Source organism: Dromiciops gliroides, chromosome 1 (assembly GCF_019393635.1).
Source record: "Dromiciops gliroides isolate mDroGli1 chromosome 1, mDroGli1.pri, whole genome shotgun sequence".
NCBI classification, from domain to species: Eukaryota; Metazoa; Chordata; class Mammalia; order Microbiotheria; family Microbiotheriidae; genus Dromiciops; species Dromiciops gliroides.
Window position 1 is genome coordinate 145876883 of NC_057861.1, and position 18834 is coordinate 145895716.

An 18834-nucleotide genomic window follows, 5' to 3' on the forward strand; every position below is an offset into this window, starting at 1 on the left:
ATTGTTCTCAGAAGCTAGATTGTGAACTCAACTTGAGAACACCTTCAAAACCAATGGATTTGGATGATGCCAACCAATCAGCTTGAAGCAGTGTGTAAGGACCGCCTCTGTTCCAGACCTATAAAAAGCTTCCACAATCAGCTTGCTGGAGAGTTCCTGATTAAAGCAGGCTCCTGGAGGAGAACTTGAGGAAGAACCCAACCAGGCTGGAACTCTATGCTAGATAGGCTTTTTCTTAACTTTCTGAACTCCATGTTAATACCTGTATGCTTTAATAAATGTTTAATGCCCAAAGACTGGTGCTGAAGCTTCTAATTTAAGGCGACCACAATTTAGATTTTAAACATCACAAAGGTATAATGTGATATATCTGAGGATACACGGTGGGTAGGGATTCAAGCCTATGCTTTTGGAGCCCCATTGCAGCTCGATTTTTACAGCCCCAGATTGCCAGCGCTCTGCCTCTGGAGGCCTCAATAGGGCTTTCTTTGCATCAGAAAGTCAGTAAAGTTGCCCGAGCACAAAACAAGGAAGAAAGAATTCTCAGTCCGAGATTATGTAAGGGACAACAGATTATGAGGCAAGGCAAGTTTGTTATATCATAAGAGATATACTATTTTATTTTATAAGTATCAATATTGTAAGAATTCCTATGTGATTTCTTTTTGAAACTGGCTTTCTTTGAAGTGCAAAATAATTACCTTGAGGCTTGCCCTTTCCTTCTATGACCTTACATTTGGCATAGATTAGAAAATCTTTTATAAATAATCCAGATCAAAATATGTGTTTATTTGTAAGAAAAATACAGCCAACTCTATTTTAGGGTTTGGGGAGGTGTTGATAATTTAGGCTTCTAACTTCTTCCTTACTATCTTTCATTTTTTGGCCATTCAATCATAAGATAATGAGTATCTGTATATTTTAATAAAATAAACAGAGGAGGCGGGGTGGTAAATAAAACTCAAAACAAGAATTGGTTACTAGCTCTAGTAACTTCCTCTAGTAACTGAGAAAAGGGATTCTCTAAGTTTTCATTTAAACTTTCCGTTTTCCCTTATTATAGAAAACTGAGAAATATATTCATGGGGCCAGTTCCTTTCTACTTACTGACAAGAGACTGGGTTATACCAATATACTCCCAATACACCATTAAAAGTTATGACTGAGTTGTAAAGAGACTTACTTGAAGCTGGCCCAGTGATAAGTCCTCATCTCTAAAAACCGGCACACTACCATTCCCAACCAGATGCCACCTCCATTGCACAACAAGATGTCCAAAATGACTTGATCCCACCAGCACTCAGCAAAATTAGGCAGAAGATGCATGAAGAAAAGCTACAGAATATAGGAAAAAGATGATGGGTGGGAGGAAAAAGAGGGTAAAATACAGAAAGACCTTTTTCTTCTACACAGAGCTTTAAGGAAAAAGCCAATGAAATGTAAACATTTTTATTTTCTTTTTTCTTCTGCATACAAAAAAGGTCTACTTTTCTTGTTCCAAGGTGTCTTGATACATAGTAAGTTTTCAAAAAAATATTTGTTGAACTGAACTCAAGAAATGTCTGACAGGTTATTAAAATGTTAGCAAAAAATGTCTTTTCTATTTTAATAATGGCTTTTGGGTTCAATAATGGCTCCTCTTGAGAATATACTGCCAGCTCTGTTGCAGAGTGACTGTAGGACATGAGTATACAATGATAAGAAAACTTTTAGAACTGACACAAGGATTATGATTTTAACCTATAATTTAGCAACTCAATGATTAGAGTTAATGTTTATAGGTACAGGCCAGAGGAATGTTGTGGTTTTAAGCAAAACCATGAAGAACTAAAGAGTAAAGTCAGTGTGGATAAAAGGATTATTTGTTTTGGGAAATGAACTAAAAAGAAACTGGTTTGTCTTATCTCCCTTTCCCCCTCAAAAAAAGAGTTGGTAACAAGTTTTAAACACAGGTAAGCCTTGTTATGTATGACTATTTCAAAAAAGAGATCTGAAATCATGAGCCTGATTGAGTATGGCTCTGAATCATCTAATATTTATTTATCAGACTAAGGTGAGGGGTTCAGATGTTGGAATCTCTATACCTGTTGCACCTAAACTCAATACATAGTTTAAGTATCCTGCTGCTCAAAAGACTGCTCTCGGGGGCAGCTAGGTGGCGAAGTGGATAAAGCACTGGCCCTGGATTCAGGAGTTCAAATCCGGCCTGAAACACTTGACACTTACTAGCTGTGTGACCCTGGGCAAGTCACTTAACCCCCATTGCCTCACCAAAAAAAAAAACCAAAACCCCCCAAAAAACCAAAAGACTGCTCTCTTATATTCAACTGCATAACTCTAGTGAGAGAGACCCCAAATCCACATTCTATACAATGGGGTCCATGTGAAGTAGGCTCTGATATCATTATTGCAGTTCAGAAATGCCATTCCATAAAGCATGACCTTCGCCCACCTTTAGAGAAAGGTTCTGGCTGTCAGGGAAGAGTATAAGCAGAAACAAGAATGGGGGCAAAGGAAGGGAGAAGGGAGGAACCTCTACTACACTGGTTGACTGTACACAATGGAGTGGAATGTGTAGGGTACCCCAAAGGGATGTACTATTACAGAAAGGTCTGGAATGGCAGAAGGAATTTTCCCTGTGATAAGAAATTCAGATTAGGGTCACCCTCCTCTAATTGGAGGGTTTTCCCAAGAGTCATGGCAGTTATTTGTCAACAAGAAATACATTCCAAGAATTTTGGCTACGAGAAAGTGAATCTCTACAATTAGGCTTTCAGTTAGTAGGAAATCACTGTTCGCCTTAAATAATCACTTAACAAAGAGTTCTTAATAATACCAGCACATATTTCTTGTGGATTTTTATATAATTTTAAATACAATAATCTTGTGAACTGATAGTGCAATTTTAACACTCCTCGTTCACAGGTAAGGAAACTGAAGCCCAGACAGATTAAATAATTTAGCTTTTCTAGAAATATGAATGTGGTGCTAAAAAGTCATTGTTCAATTCCCACTGTGACATCTGTTTAATTGTATAACCATTATAATTACATATAATAAATGTGGCCATACAACCTCTCTGCGTCAAAGTTTCCTTATATATAAAATGCAGATAATAATGTCTTACAACCTTATAATAGATAATAATAATAATGTCTAACAAACTTACAGGGTTGTTAAAAGGATTAAATGACATAATGGATATAAACCATAGAATGCTATATGAATGTCAATGATTATTTTTTGAATAAATGAAATTTAAAGGCTATTTTTTTTGCAGGGCAATGAGGGTTAAGTGATTTGTCCAGGGACACACAGCTAGTAAGTGTCAAGTGTCTGATGCTGGATTTGAATTCAGGTCCTCCTGAATCCAGGGCCTGTGCTTTATCTACTGCGCCACCTAGCTGCTCCCTAAAGGCTATTTATTCAGGATTTATATATAACCTGCAAAATACATTAAATGTCAAGCTTATTTCTAAATAATAATACAAATGGCTCTGGTTGAAGATAAGAATTTCCAAATTGGTCTTCCCATATTAACATATTTTTGCTTATCACTTTTAGGTATTTTTTAAAACCTTGTTTCATTTTTTACTTCAAACTGACTTGTTGGGGCAGCAGTGTCAGAACTCTGGGCCTAAACTGCAACATGAAGTATGGAGCAGAGAGCAGAATGAACTTCCTGACCATAAGAGTTGTGAGATATTGACAAAAACCATCAAGATAGGAGGTAAAATCCACTTTTCTGGAGATTTTAAAATAGAAGATGCAAAATATTGTCTGGGATGATATAGGAAGATTTGTGTTGGACCAAAGGAATGCTCTACATATAGTCTTCATTGGGTCCATTTAACTGTATCCAGTTAATAGATTATCTATTATCCAGAAACACATTTTATGGTACTGAAAGTAGTAAGTAACCCTACTTACCTCAGTTAGCTCCCAGGTAATACTGATTGTCCAGCACAGTCCATAACTACGAATTAATAAGGCCTTCATAGCCCAACCCCAGAAATGTCCAAATGCAAATATGTCAAAATGGCTGCGAATCCTCTCCCAGGTGATGACATGACAGTTGACAGCATATTCCTATTCATAGTTGGAAAAATGAACAATTAAAAACACTAGGACGCACAAATTTTAAAGAACCTGACCACAAGAACCCTGTTAGTATAAAAACTGACTCTTCATGAGTTGGCAGAGCCCCCCAAAAAACCCAATCCTCACTTGGCCAACTTTTTGGCAGTGAGTCTCTCCAAATATAGGTAGGGGGGACTTTGGAAGGCAGTCACACATTCTATTTTTGTGAACCTGTAGAATAGCATTTGAGAACAAAGGAACACTTCCACAACATATTAGAGAAGGAATTCAATGGAGACTAAAATTCCTAGGAAAAGACTAGCATGTTTGGAAGTTTATAATTTGTTGCTATTCTTATTCTCTGCTGAAATAACTGGATTATAACAGAAAGAAAAATATTACTAAAGTATCAATGAAATCTGCCTTCAATCACAGTATCACTTTTGCTCATTACAGAATTTTTGATAAATGTATTTTTAAAGGATCCTCAAGTTGTGGTACCTGTATCATGTGGTTATCATGCACAGAGCAGTAACACATAAACCTGATGGCTTATGTGTTCTTCATGATAACCCTGTCAGGTAGGTGATGTCACTGTTATTTTCCTAATTTTACAGATCAGCAAACAGACTCAGAGATTACATAACTTGCTCATGATCATCCAGCTAACAAAAGGACCTCAGTTTCCTAAATTTTACAGATGTGGTAGGAAGATTATTGGAGTTAAAGTTTATTCTATTTCCCTGCATTGCATTGCATTAAACTCTCTCACCCTTTCTCCTCAGGGTCATACTGATATGGAGAATGTTTTGGCAAAGTTGTTTTTTTTTCGCGGGGCAAGTGGGGGTTAAGTGACTTGCCCAGGGTCACACAGCTAGTAAGTGTCAAGTGTCTGAGGTTGGATTTGAACTCAGGTCCTCCTGAATCCAGGCACCTAGCTGCCCCCTAAAGTTGTAATTATAATGTATGTACAAATTGTCTTGGCCTCCTCAATTCCCTTTCCCTGTTTCAGCCAGCTATAAACTGGAGTGCCAACATTTTTTTTTTTGTGGGGCAACGGGGTTAAGTGACTTGCCCAGGGTCACACAGCCAGTAAGTGTCAAGTGTCTGAGGCCGGATTTGAACTCAGGAACTCCTGAATCCAGGGCTGGTGCTTTACCCACTGTGCCACCTAGCCGCCTCTAGTGCCAACATTCTTAAGAGAGACGAGTGTAAACTTAATACTTCTCTATTTCTCTTTAGTTATTCCAACAAAGAGGAGGTTTTTAATGTCAATCAGATAAAAAGCTAACCTCTGGGCTTATAAACAAAGGTGAACTTATCATTTTCAAATGGCCATTATGAAAAGGCTCAAAGTTTAGAATGGTAGGGAACTTTAAAAAGTATAGAGAACTTGATCCTAAATGAGATATAGGAGAGACAAGTTTCAATGGGGTATTGAGCAGGTAAGAGCAGAGTAGGGCAGCTCTAAGGTCTTGGAATCAGGTGGTCCTAAAGTAGATGTGCCCAGGCTGGCATCTGGGAAGGCCATGAAAAGGTACAGGATATAGGAAGCTGAAGAGGTCAACACGAAGCAGAAGGAAGCATGAAGGGAACTCTGCCTGGCTCCAAGTGTATAGGCTGGGCCCTTGAAGAGTGTAAACAGTGCTGTCACAGGCAGTCAACAGGTGGATACAGTAAGAGAGGTTTGGACACTATGCCCCTTTCCAACTCTGAATCCTTGATCTTGTATGTTGGAGTGATTTAAAATCCAGAAAAGGAAGCGGTTATGTTATAAAGAAATGAAGCAGAACACTTGAGTTCTACTCCTCTTTCCACCACTTCTGCATGTGTTGTAGAGAAGGCACTAGTGAAGAGTACTAACCTTAGAGTCAGCAGAGACTCAAGTATGAATCTAAGTTCTAACAATTACAAGCTCTATGTGCGACCAGAGGGGGGCAGCCATTTACTCTTTTAAAGCCTGTTTCTTCTCTATCAAGTGGGGATATTACCTACAGCACTTACCGTCCCCAAACTGTTATTAATACCAGGTAAGTCATGCAAAGCATTTTATCATCATGCCAGCTTGAAGATGGGGTAGGGGAAAGAACAAAGGAAGGAAATAAGCATTTATTAAACACTTATTTATGTGCCAGAAACTGTGCTAAGTGCTTTACAAACATCATCTGATTTGTTCCTAACAACTTAGGAGATAAGCACCAGGAGACAGGTGAGGGTGGGGTGGGATAATTAGATAATTTCTGAGTTTACAGCTCAGGATCTTAATCTTAATCAATTTTGAAATGCTATTAATTACTTTATGACTTTATGACCAGATAAGCATTGAGACGGATTGAACATAATTGTCCTCCAGACCAATCCATGATAGACAAAAATGTATCAGAGACTTATATTGGCCAGGAGCTGATAGGAGTCAAAGAATCTGGATCTATAGGTAGCATATTATCCAGTAACTGATGAGACATTTGGAAATCACATCTAGAAGATCAGTTTCTCCTCCTCTCTGGCACCCTTAAGTTACTGACCTTTTTTTTTTTTTTTTTTGCAGGGCAATGAGGGTTAAGTGACTTGCCCAGGGTCACATGGTTAGTAACTGTCAAGTGTCTGAGACCGCATTTGAACTCAGGTCCTCCTGAATCCAGGGCCAGTGCTCTATCCACTGCACCACCTAGCTGCCCTGAAGTTACTGACTTTTAAGAAAACAATACCTAGGAAAACAATGCTATGCTTCAAAACAAGCTCTGCCAGAAACATATTCAGCTTCTAAAGTAGTTTCATCAAAGTTTTCCTGAATTTCACTGAACACTGTAAAGATACTGGACATTGCTAGTTTGTAAACTCTGAAGCATGGGCTTAATAATACAGACTGAGTACTTTTGGCCAATAATGAAAGAATTATCCATTTAACATATTTCTTGCTGCTTCTATTTCATAGGTTTGCTGAGATACTAGAGAGATAAGGATGATAATGAAAATATTAGATAAAAGCATTCTAAAGATCCTAAGTTACTATTAGATGAGGAAAGGATTTGTTTTTGTTGTTAAGTAAAAAAAAAAAGCAAATGTGATCTTGGGATGTTTTAAAAGGAATATGCCAGACAGGAACAAGGATGTAATCGGGATGGTGAAGGGTCTTAGGTGGTTACATATTATGGTAGTTAAGATTTGAGGGTGGGGCAGCTAGGTGGCACAGTAGATAACACACTAGCCCTGGATTCAGGAGGATCTGAGTTCAAATCTGGCATCAAACACTTGACACTTACTAGCTGTGTGATCCTGGGCAAGTCACTTAACACTCATTGCCCCATGGGAAAAAAATTATTGGGCCAGCTAGGTGGCACAGTGGATAAAGCACACTAGTCCTACATTAAGGAGGACCTGAGTTTAAATCTGGCCTCAGACACTTGACACTTACTAGCTGCGTGACTCTGAGCAAGTCACTTAACCCTGATTATCCTGCAGCAAAAAAAAAAAAAAAAAGATTTGGGGGTAAAAGCTGATAGCTTTTTTCAGATATTAGGAGGCAGCCTGCTACAGTAAGAAGGGTGCTAGATTTGAAGGACCTGGGTTCAAATTCTGGCTCTGCCATTTACTGTCTAACCCTGTGGCTCAGTTTCTCATCTTTAAAATAGGTGTCTGAGGGCAGCTAGGTGGTGGAATAGATAAAGCACCGGCCCTGGATTCAGGAGAACCTGAGTTCAAATCTGGCCTCATATACTTGACACTAACTAGCTGTGTGACCCTGGGCAAGTCACTTAACCCTCATTGCCCTGCAAACCTCCCCCCCCCCCAAAAAAAAACCAAGAACAAAAATGGCCTCTGCAGTCCTTTCCATCTTTAAATCCTATCTGAAAGGCACTCTCATAAAATAAGGACTTGTTCTGATTAGGTTCCAGGGCAAAACTAGGAACAAGGATGCAAATTTAGGCTGCATGTAAGGAAAAACATTCTAACAATTCACTTAGAGATATCCACAAGTTGAATGGCCTGTCTCTGGAGACAACTGAATTCTTTTTGGAGGTTCTCAAGCAAAGGTTGGATGACCATTTGCAGGAACGTTGTAGAAGAGATTCCTGGACAGTCCCTTTTTAACTCTGGAATTCTGTTATTTTTGCTATTCAATATGTTAGCTATAAAATAATAATGTATTTTGTTTTATAAAGTGCATCTTATTACTAAAATTTTGCTTGCTTGAAGACAGTAAATCAACCTTCATCCTTCACTTCATTAGGTTAAAAATTCTAAATCATTTTCTCCTAAGACCTCTATTTTCCATTTCATTTGTCTTGTCCATAACCTTATTTAAGATGAATCTGAAATGAGTCAAGCACCACTGCATGCTAATTCCCTTTTGTGTATGTCAAGTTAATATTCACAATGACCTTAGGATTGTGGGTCTAGAAATGTTGGAGGGCCCTCTCCTTCCATCTGGATAGGTCAGATTTTGCTCTTTGGTGTTGGTCCCAATACTAGAAAATAACAGCACTGCACTGCTTGGTATTCAGACCACCTATGGTCCAGTGCCATCTTCTACCATTTTCAGTGCAGAGCCAGTGCACTGACCTTTTCTATTTGACATAAAATGGAAAGGAAAAAAAATGCACATTTTAAATACCATTTTCATTGAAAGTCAAAAAGCAAACCACTTAAAAAGGCAAGAATAATAATTTCATGGTGGACAGAAAAATTGACAAGCAATTCTGCAAACAAAAAACAGCTGAATGTGATACATTGAATTGTACTAAATGACCAGACCTGTATTTCTGATGTTAAGCATATGGGTGGAATCATAGCTATCAGGGGCATGTTATACTGAAAAGGTTTCACTTCTCAATTTCATGTGCTATCTGAATGGAAGGTTATGCAAATATAGTTGAGTTTTAAGGTACTTGGATTGGAAAGATGAAGAAATGACTAAAATTTGAAGGTTCAGCCACTTAAGCACAAGCATTTGCAAATTTCAAAATTTCCATAGACTACTGAAAATGTAAAACACATTACCACTGCATGCAAGCATCCTATTCTACAGTTACTTTTTCTTCCCTTGGCTCCTAAAGTTTCACATCATCACCATCTACTACTTGTTCAACCCTCTAAAATATAAGCCGACTCAACTATTCTACTGAAATTGTTCTTTCCAAGGTCACTAATGACCTCTTTTCATCATCAAATCCAATCTTTTTTTCTTTTGGGTGAGGCAATTGGGGCTAAGTGACTTGCCCAGGGTCACACAGCTAGTAATTGTTAAGTGTCTAAGGCTGGATTTGAACTCGGGTCCTCCTGATTCCAGGGCCAGTGCTCTATCCACTGCACCACCTAGCTGCCCCTCTTTCTATCTTTATCTTTTGATTATGTCATCTGACCTTGTGGCCCATCCCTTCCATGATAGATTCTCCTCTCTGGTTTCTTATAGTTATCCTTTTATGTCCCTTACAATTTTTTTTTGTTTTTTTCTGATAGTCCCTCACTGTCCTCCCACTCCTTTTAACTGGGTTTTCCCAACTTCTTGTCTTCAGTTCCTTTGGTAAACATATCCACAATTGTACCTTCAATTGTCATCTGTATGCAAATAACTCTCTACTCACAACTGCTCCCCCACAGTCCAAGTTCCATATTCCCAACTTCCTATTAGCATCTCAAACTCAACAGGTTCTCAACTAAATTTCTTAACCCTTTCATTCTTCCTAAACACTTACATTCTATATGTCTACTGATGGTACTATTAAGTTCCCAGGAAAGCAAACTCAAAACCTCAGAGAGAACTTTATTTCAAACTTACAATCAGTTGCTAAAACCTATTGATTTTACTTGGGCAATGTCCCTGAGCTTCCAGAGGCTTCTCTTCAATCCCACTGCAATCACTCTAGCTGAGGTTCTTATCCTGAGGCCTTGTTTTGCTGCCTCCATTCTATGCCCTCACAATCCATCAGGCAGCTGCCCAAATACTCCTCTTAATGTACCACTTGTCTGTCACTACTTAAAAACCTTCAGCAGCTTCCATAGCAAGTATCTACATATTTAAAGCACTCCATAATCTATTTCCAACCCACCTTTCCAGTCTTGCCTAATAATTCTCCTCTTCATTTATTCTCTATTCCACCTAAAATGGACTACTGTCCCTTCCCCATTGTGAGAAAATAATGGGTTTTGGAATGCCCAGAACCGCTCCCCGCCCTGCCCTGTTCTAGGGGATTATATTAAGATTGATTGGGTTGACTTTGCTGATTGACTCATCAAAAGTTTACTTGATTGAAACCATACCATACCTACCTGAGAGCCTGGCCCTCAGGGGGTGGGTTCTCTGACTTCAGCATGTTCTGCTCATGGACCACCTTCAAGTCCAGTGAACCAATGGATTTGGGTGATGCTAGCCAATTAGCTTGGAGTGATGTGTAGGGGCAGCCTTTCATCTGGACCCAGAGGTAGCTTCTGCTCTCACAGGCACAGGGACTTCCTCTTTTTGTCCTGAGACTCTGAAGTTGTGAGGGCACCTTGTTCTGACTCTTCTATTCTAGGTATGTAGGGCTTCTGAACTTTCTGAACTCCATGAACTCCACTACTATCTAATATACTTTAAAAAGCGTTTAATGACCCAAAACTGGTGCTAAAGCTTCTAATGTATAAGTAACACATATATATTAGAAACCTCAGTTAATTTTCCTCAAACTTGGGACAGAAATAAAACGACCACATATAGTTTTACTCACCACACTATTCTTGTCAGGCCCTCTCCCAAATCTCATCTCCCAGACTTTGTTTAGGTTGTCTACCTTATCTGGACATTCCATCATTTTCTGCTGAAGTCTTTCCTTCCTTCAAGGCCCAACTCAGGAATTACCCCCTCTATAAATATTCTGTCTTCTCATATTCTATTCCCCACACTCCTCAGGTGAAAATGATCTTTCCTTCCATAAATTCCTCATCGCATTTTGCCTAGGACTGTCCATTATACTTTATTTTATCCCTGCCAGTTACATTAGTGTGCCCTTTGTATTATATTCTAAGCTTCTTTAAATCAGGGTTGGTGTCATATTGACCTTTGCCAGCCTTTTTTCCCCTCTACTGTCTCTTTATCATCTCTCTCTCTTTCTCTCTTTTTTTTTTGTGGGGCAATGACGGTTAAGTGACTTGCCTAGGGTCACACAGCTAGTAAGTGTCAAGTATCTGAGGCTGGATTTGAACTCAGTCAGGTCCTCCTGAATCCAGGGTCAGTGCTTTATCCATTGTGCCATCTAGCTGCCCCCCATATTGACCTTTGTATCTCTTAACATTCAGCATGGTGTTTTCCATGTAGAGGCACTTAATAAATCTTTGCGGAATTGAAATAAACCACTTACCATGATATCAGCTTCTCTTGTGGCATAACGAAGGTTTGGGTCTAGCCAGTACATTACAGCTTTTACTTGTTCAAAGTTCAAGAAGAGAAGAAATACCAGAAACAGGAAATAAAGTACACTGAGGCCTGAGGAAGACAAAGACATGAGATACTATGTGTATGTATATATTCGTTCCACAAATAAAAAACAGGCCAGAGCTAACAAACATATACACACACTGTAATGCATTGCTTAAATTTTAAAGATTTAAAAAATAATAATGTCTATGATAGTTGCATAAGATTTTTAACTGGAAACTGTTTTCTAATCAAAATGCTGCTATTCATGATATATGTCACTGTCCCAACATTATGTATCTATTCTTTTTAACAAAAAGGATATTGTTGATATATATTGTTTTAACATTGCCTATATTTCTCCTTGTATTCCTCCCTCTCTCCGCTTTAAATGATTGTTCTTTAAGGATATATATTAAACTGCTTAACTGCAATATCCCAAAAGCTAATAAATTCTGCAAGGTTCTTCAATATGTTGAAATCTATACTAAACAAAAGTAACAATTCAAGGATTAACAGAGGAGTAGTATTTGCTTTAGACAGAAAGGTGACTTTAGCTCACAAAAATCAAAATAAATACAGTTGGCAACAATTGAAAAATTCCAAGGTATCTTTCTGAGCTGAACTTTTTACAGTCAAAAGTTACATGAAATAATGCAAAACAACTCATGAATAAGGTGGAAGAGGGGCAGAAAGTCTAAATCTTCAGAGGACAACCTGAAAAAGCTTTGGCCCATAGCTCAGGACTTCAAAGATTAGCTTCTAGTTCTCTTTCTACTAATATTAATAAAAATTAGTGTCATATTAATATAGAAACAGGAGGTTAACAGCCCAAATGACTGAATTACTAACATTTTACAACACATAGATTGAGCTATGCCTGTCGTAATAAAGTATGATCACTCAATTTGGAAGACTGATTTAGAACGAAGAATGTATACCTTAAGGACTCCCTCTTCTTTTTTCTCTCCTTATATGACTAACTAGCGAAGCAGTAACCACATTAATGAAAGATAAAATGCATTATATATATCTACTACTTAATATTTTGAAAGTTTTTTATTTTTTTTGCAGAGCAATGGGGGTTAAGTGACTTGCCCAGAGTCACACAGCTAGTGTCAAGTGTCTGAGGCTGGATTTGAACTCAGGTCCTCCTGAATCCAGGGCCAGTGCTCTTATCTACTGCGCCACCTAGCTATCCCAAAACAGATTTTTAAAAACCTTCAAGTATCTATTGTTTCACTTCAAGCAAAAAATATTTTGCTAAAAATAAAAACTCCAAGGAAAAAAAAAAGACTCCTACCTGAAGATTAGTCATTTTTTCTTAAAAGGATGGCAGCCAGTTGACAAACAAGAAGTCAAAACACAACACAATCCCCCAACCATGACCAGTGCCAAGGTTTCTGTCATTGTCCTTTCTCTGCTATCAGCTATAATAAAAACAGTGCTTACAATGGCACTTGGGCACAGCAATGCTAGTGACCCTGGATCACACAACCCAATCCAAATTTGGCTCCCTGCTCTTTTCCCACAGAGCAACTCTACAGGAGGGAATATCTGTGATGGGAATAAAATCTCTTGTAAGCCATTATCACGTTGTGTACTCCAGTTTTCAGGCTGTCCCAGGGGAGTCTGGGCAAACAGTGGCGGAAGCACAGTTTCAGATGTGGAAGGAGCTCAGGGGGTCTAATGACTCCCCAGGTCTTGGGTTGAATCATTGATTTTTTCTAACTTTAGAATAATACTGACATCCATGCTAGCAGTATTCAGTAAGATCTAAGTCTTAACAAGAAAAGAAACCCCCAAACGGCTTTTTGTAACAATCCTTATAAATTAATGGCTGAATGTAAAAATGGAGATTCTCTAGAGAGATAGGCAGGAAACAAAGATTAATTTGCTCATTATGCTAAATGGACCAGCTGTGGTGAGAACAATTAATAAGCATCCAATTCAAGCTCATAGTAATTTATAACCTCAAGTGACTATATTAGGTACATGACATGGAGTAGAGGAAAATCACCAAAAAAAGAAATTTAGTTGATTTATTTAAAACTTTTGAGTTCATGGGAGTTTAAGCTTTCTAATGTTCTTTTACAATTAGACACATCTGACCTCCTTTCCCTACCCTCTTCTACCTCTTTCCATTCCCACCTCACCATTCAGAAGAAATGATTCTTTACCTGGTGATTCATGCAGACAGCCAATGGGCTGATACACAGAGTTTGTAAGGTCTACTTTTCTATCAGTTGTAGCTGTGATTTTGTGATATTAACTTAAATATATGTATGGACCAGAAAACTCAAATTCAGAGACCCTGAAATAGCTCATATATTTATATGAGATGACAACCATTATAATAGGGGAAATTGAAACCTTCGTGATACTCTATACATAAAGTCTATACTGCTAATATAAACCTCAGTCTCAGGAAAAGTCAGTTAAGCAATGAGCATGGATCAGGTACAGAAATCATTAGGACAGGTTTCCATTGTCTCATAACCTGCCCATTTTGACTCTGTGCTATGGAGAAACACTTTGTTATCACAGAGGATTCTGATATGCTACCATAAATTTAGGTTCCTGTATGTTTTCTGCCTCAGCCTTCTACATTCCCTGTTGTTCTCCCAATCATGACTTTTAGGAAAAGCAACCACTGGTTACCTTTATTCTTACCTTAATTCACTGCTTACCTTAATTCTTGAACACTCTGAGAATAGAGCATATGCAAAAATGTACACATGCAGTGATCAAGATAGGTATAATAACAGGCAATGCTTCTATAATCAGAATGTCATATGCATTAACAGTAGCACCAGAAGTAATCATGGGAGATTAAAGGTTTCTTGTAAGGCTATGGAATAAGTAGTTTGTTAACAATGAAGTTTAATAGTTATAATGGTAAGATAAAAAGATAAAAATAAGAATGATACACTGATATAATGAATAACAGGTGTGTATATAAATGCATTGTATATGTTAATCCACTTAAACTTACCAAAAACCATTCGCCATAAAGCAGGATGTGGTCGAGTAAAAGGACCTGTGGATAAAACCACAAAAAATGATCATAAATAAAATTTAGATGTGAGAAAATAATTATTAATAATGAGTTTCTTGGGGGGACCCAGAGATCAGTTTCAATCCTCCCCCACTCCCGAAAGTCCGATTCTTGAGGAAGTTCAAATCTGATCTGGGACAAGCCCACGGGAACAAAAGAAATGGCGATAGACCAGCCTCTACTCCCTGGACCCACTCCCTTGGCTTGGAATGCTGTCTCTTGGTGCCCTCTCTTCCTCTTAGGACAGTGTAGGTTTTGTAGGCCTTCTGAACTCTCCTTGAGACCATGTGCTGTCTCTCTGAGACGGCATGGGTCTGGGGCTTTTCTACTGCTTGTGCTAACTACCACAAGGTCAATTCTTTACTGGTATATATGCTATTAATAATAAACACTATCAAAATGGGTGCAATAGCTATTAATATATAGCTATATCTATATCAATAATTTTAGAAAACAGTTTAGAACAATAATTAAAAAACACATAAGAAAGTGATATTGTGTTAGGACTGGTTCATATATGGATTTTGATAACATTAAACTCTCTAATGTTTAAAGGAAAAATACAGAATATCTTTACACTGATTTTTGAAAGAAAGACTATATTTAAAAATTTCACCTATAATATCACATTAATCCTCACAACTGTTATTGGCACACTCCAACTTAAAAGGATGGGTTCTATAAATTGGTTGTTCAGAACACAGAATGAGTTTCTTAGTTTCTTTCAAAGCAATAATGTTACGAATAGTTGTAAGATGCAAGAAGATGGTAAGAGAAGAAAATGCAAGATAAAATTATTCAATTACTATTTTGCTTATCAGTTTTTAAGAACTAGGAAAACAATATTCAGAATTGGAAAGAGCAACAAAATTCAGTGCTGTGAAATTGCAATGACCAAGAAGGTCATTCTTTGCAGAGATGAGGATGTATAAGAGCAAAACACTGCAAATGTTAGACTTTTTTTTTGATGTGTTCAACTGTTTATTTTCTTTTTTATTCTTGATTATAACAGCTCTCTAGGGGATGAGGGGGCTCAGATGCATTGTATGTAAAAACAAAAAACATCAATAAAAATTAATTTCTGAAAAAGTTAATGATATTTGAGATAAGCAAGACAAGGGTAAGAAAATGCATCTCTTTCAATGCCTACATTATCTGGCCTAGAAAAACTAAGATACTGAATGAAATTTTAGGTGTGACCTGAACCACCAGGGAAGATCTTTGAGGAATTGTGGCAACCAGGAAGGGTACCAAGGATATGGAGACTGGCATATGCTGTTTTAATTTTCAAAAAGGGGAAGAAAGAATTTATTTTAAAACTATTGATTTGTGAACTTGACAATGTTTCCTTAAAAAAATCATAGAATGGATTATTAAAGATAATATTTTTTAAAACCATTTAGAAATAATCAATTGGGGGCAGCTAGGTAGCGCAGTGGATAAAGCACTGGCTTTGGATTTGGGAGGACCTGAGTTCAAATCTGGCCTCAGACACTTGACACTTACTAGCTATGTGACCCTGGGCAAGTCACTTAACCCTCATTGCCCCACCAAAAGAAAAAAGAAAGAAAGGAAAAAACAAAACAAAACAAGAAATAAGCCATTATTACAAGGCAGCATGACTCCTAAAGAAGGAGCTATGCCAATTTAATCTTATTCTTTTCTGATGGGGTTATTAGATGAGTAGGATCATGGTGAAACATGCTGGGCTTTTTAAGCAAGGCAGGTAATAAAGTAACACTTGGTATCCTTGTAGATAAGTTGGAGAGGGATGATTTGCACTGAGGATAGCATAGTTTGTAGGTTCCAAACTAATTGATTAGATAGATCCAAAGAGTGATTAATGGAACTGATAAAATGAAAAGTTTGATTAGAGTACCTTGGAGCTCTCTATCCTTAACCCTACTGTATTCAGAATTTTATCAAGTGACTTGGATAAATATCAAATTTGCAACTGATATGATGCTAGAAGTGATAGCTAACTGGATGACAGAATCAGGGGACAAAAAGATTATGACAGGTGGAAGCTGTCAAGATAAACTAGGATGGCATAAAGGTTTAAAAAAACCAGTAACTCAAGTATAGTATAGAAGTATGGCTAGAAATGTTGAGGGTTTTTTTTTTCTGGTGTTCACTAAATTAAGAATAAAAAAGATAACACCTCACGCCCACCCCCGCCTCGATTCTTCAACCAATTAATTACATATGGTATAAGAGACCTTCCCCAAGCACTCTCACAGTGGTCTTCACTCTCTCCTCTAGAGATGATAATTCTATTTTAATTGAAGGGATGGAGGTGAGAAGGAAGATGAAGAATGAAGCACAGTTTATAAAAATGAGGAAGTCTGAGTTGAATTCATACTTATCCCTTAGAGAATTAGTTTAGGAGTGAATGAGTGAGTAACTCTTTGAAATGGGGCCCTGAACACCAGAAGTTCTTTAAAAAGATCTTATCTCTATATGCTGCAGATGCTGTAGATTCATTCGAGTTAACTGCTCTTCAGGATTGAAAATATTCCCAGGAAGGGTTATTCATACCTAAATATCATTAGCTATAATCCAAACAATATCTGTTAGAAATTAAATTCAGTGACATTTTGATTTAACAGAAGGAGGAAAACAGGGAGATATATAAATAAGTGTTCTCCACCAGCATGCCAGATGCCTACTACCATATATTTTGACTCATCCAAATCCTCCCTTTCTCTTATATTATGTGGGCATTGTTGTAGATGCCTATTTTCAGAAATCTATTCCTTTTCATTCCAAATTTAAAAAGAGTATTTCCATAGACACTGTAGAAGACAATTAGACTGGACATGAAACTATGAAATCTCTATTATGTAGAGTTTTCTTTTAAATATTCAACATGTAACTTTTCAAAGTTGTCCTACTTGCTTGTAATTCCTTTTTTCTTAACTATTTTTTGTTGTTGTTGTGGGAGGGAAGAGGGACTGCTTTCCTGCCTTTCCTCCCACCTACCTTCACTGTAAGAAAAAACAACAACAAACAAACCCTTATAACAAGCAAAACAAATTCCAAAGGGGTCATGTCCAAAAATATGCCTCATTTTGTATCTTGAGTCTATTCTCTCACTGTCAAGTTGTGGGTAGTAGCATACTTCAAGACTGGTTGCCTGGAGTCACTGTTGGTCTTTGCCTGGATTAGATCTTTCAAATCTTTACAGGGTAATTCACTTTCCTCTGCATCTATTCATATAAGGCTTCTCAGGTTTCCCCAAACTGTCCATTTGGTCATTTCTTAGAGTTAATATTTCATTAGAGAAAAAAAAGGGGAAGTGAATAAGCATTTCTATAATGCCTACTATGTCCCAGGCACTGTGCTAAGCACTTTTTGCAAATATTATCTCATTTGATCCTCACCACAATCCTGGGGCAAACAGAGGTGACTTGCCCAGGGTCAAAAAGCTAGTGTCTTGAGGCCATGTGAATTCAAATCTTTATGATTCCTGGTCCAGCACTCTAATGTGCCACTAGCTACAGATTACACTCATATACTATAATTTGTTTAGTCATTCACAAACTGACAGGTACCCCATAGTTTTCAGTTCTTTGCTAACAAGAAGTTCCAAATCGCTTTCTAGAATGGCTGGACCAATTCAAAGCTCCAAAAATAATTTATTAATGTATCTGTTCTCCCAAAGCCCCTCAACATTTGTCATTTTCCTTTTTTAGGTGATCTTTGCTAATTTGGTCAGTGGAATCTTAAAGTCCCTTTGGTTCCTTTGATTTGCATTTCTCTAACTGTTAGTAAATAGGAGGGTTTTTTTACATATGGTTGTTGATAGCTTAAGATTCTTTCCTCTGATAATTACTTGTTCTTTTAATCATTTATATATTGTGGAAGGGTGCTCACTCACTCATATACTTGCATCAATTTCACACACACACACACACACACACACACACACACACACACACCTCTTTGTCAGAGACACTTGCTGTAAAAGTTTAACCTAGCTATTTGTATTCCTTCTAAATTTAATTACATTAGATTTGTTTGTGCAAAAAGTTTCAATTTCCCATAAACAGAAATGTCTATTTTATCCTGTGTGATACTCAATCTATTTTTAGTCACGAATTCTAACTCTAGATCCAAAAGGTGATTTCTCCCTTGTTCCTTTAATCTGTATATAAAATAACCTTTTAAAATCTAGGTCAGGCATCTCTGATTACAAAAACACTGTTCTTTTTCATCGAATCATGATTAAGTCTCCTCACTATTCTTATTATCCTCCTCTGGATACTCTCCAACTTTTCAATACACATTTTAAAATATGTGA

General features: G+C 37.5%; 1 protein-coding gene across 1 annotated transcript in view; it reads right to left on the bottom strand.

The window, feature by feature from the left end:
- Positions 1-18834, bottom strand: part of PTDSS1 (phosphatidylserine synthase 1) — a 74769-nt gene that overhangs the window by 38681 nt on the left and 17254 nt on the right. Inside the window, exons 3-6 of the mRNA XM_043992820.1 lie at positions 14469-14513; positions 11418-11542; positions 3931-4089; positions 1184-1335 (exon numbers count right to left, since the gene is read on the bottom strand). Of these exons, the coding sequence (XP_043848755.1) occupies positions 1184-1335; positions 3931-4089; positions 11418-11542; positions 14469-14513 (481 nt within the window). The remainder of the gene's footprint in view (positions 1-1183; positions 1336-3930; positions 4090-11417; positions 11543-14468; positions 14514-18834) is intronic.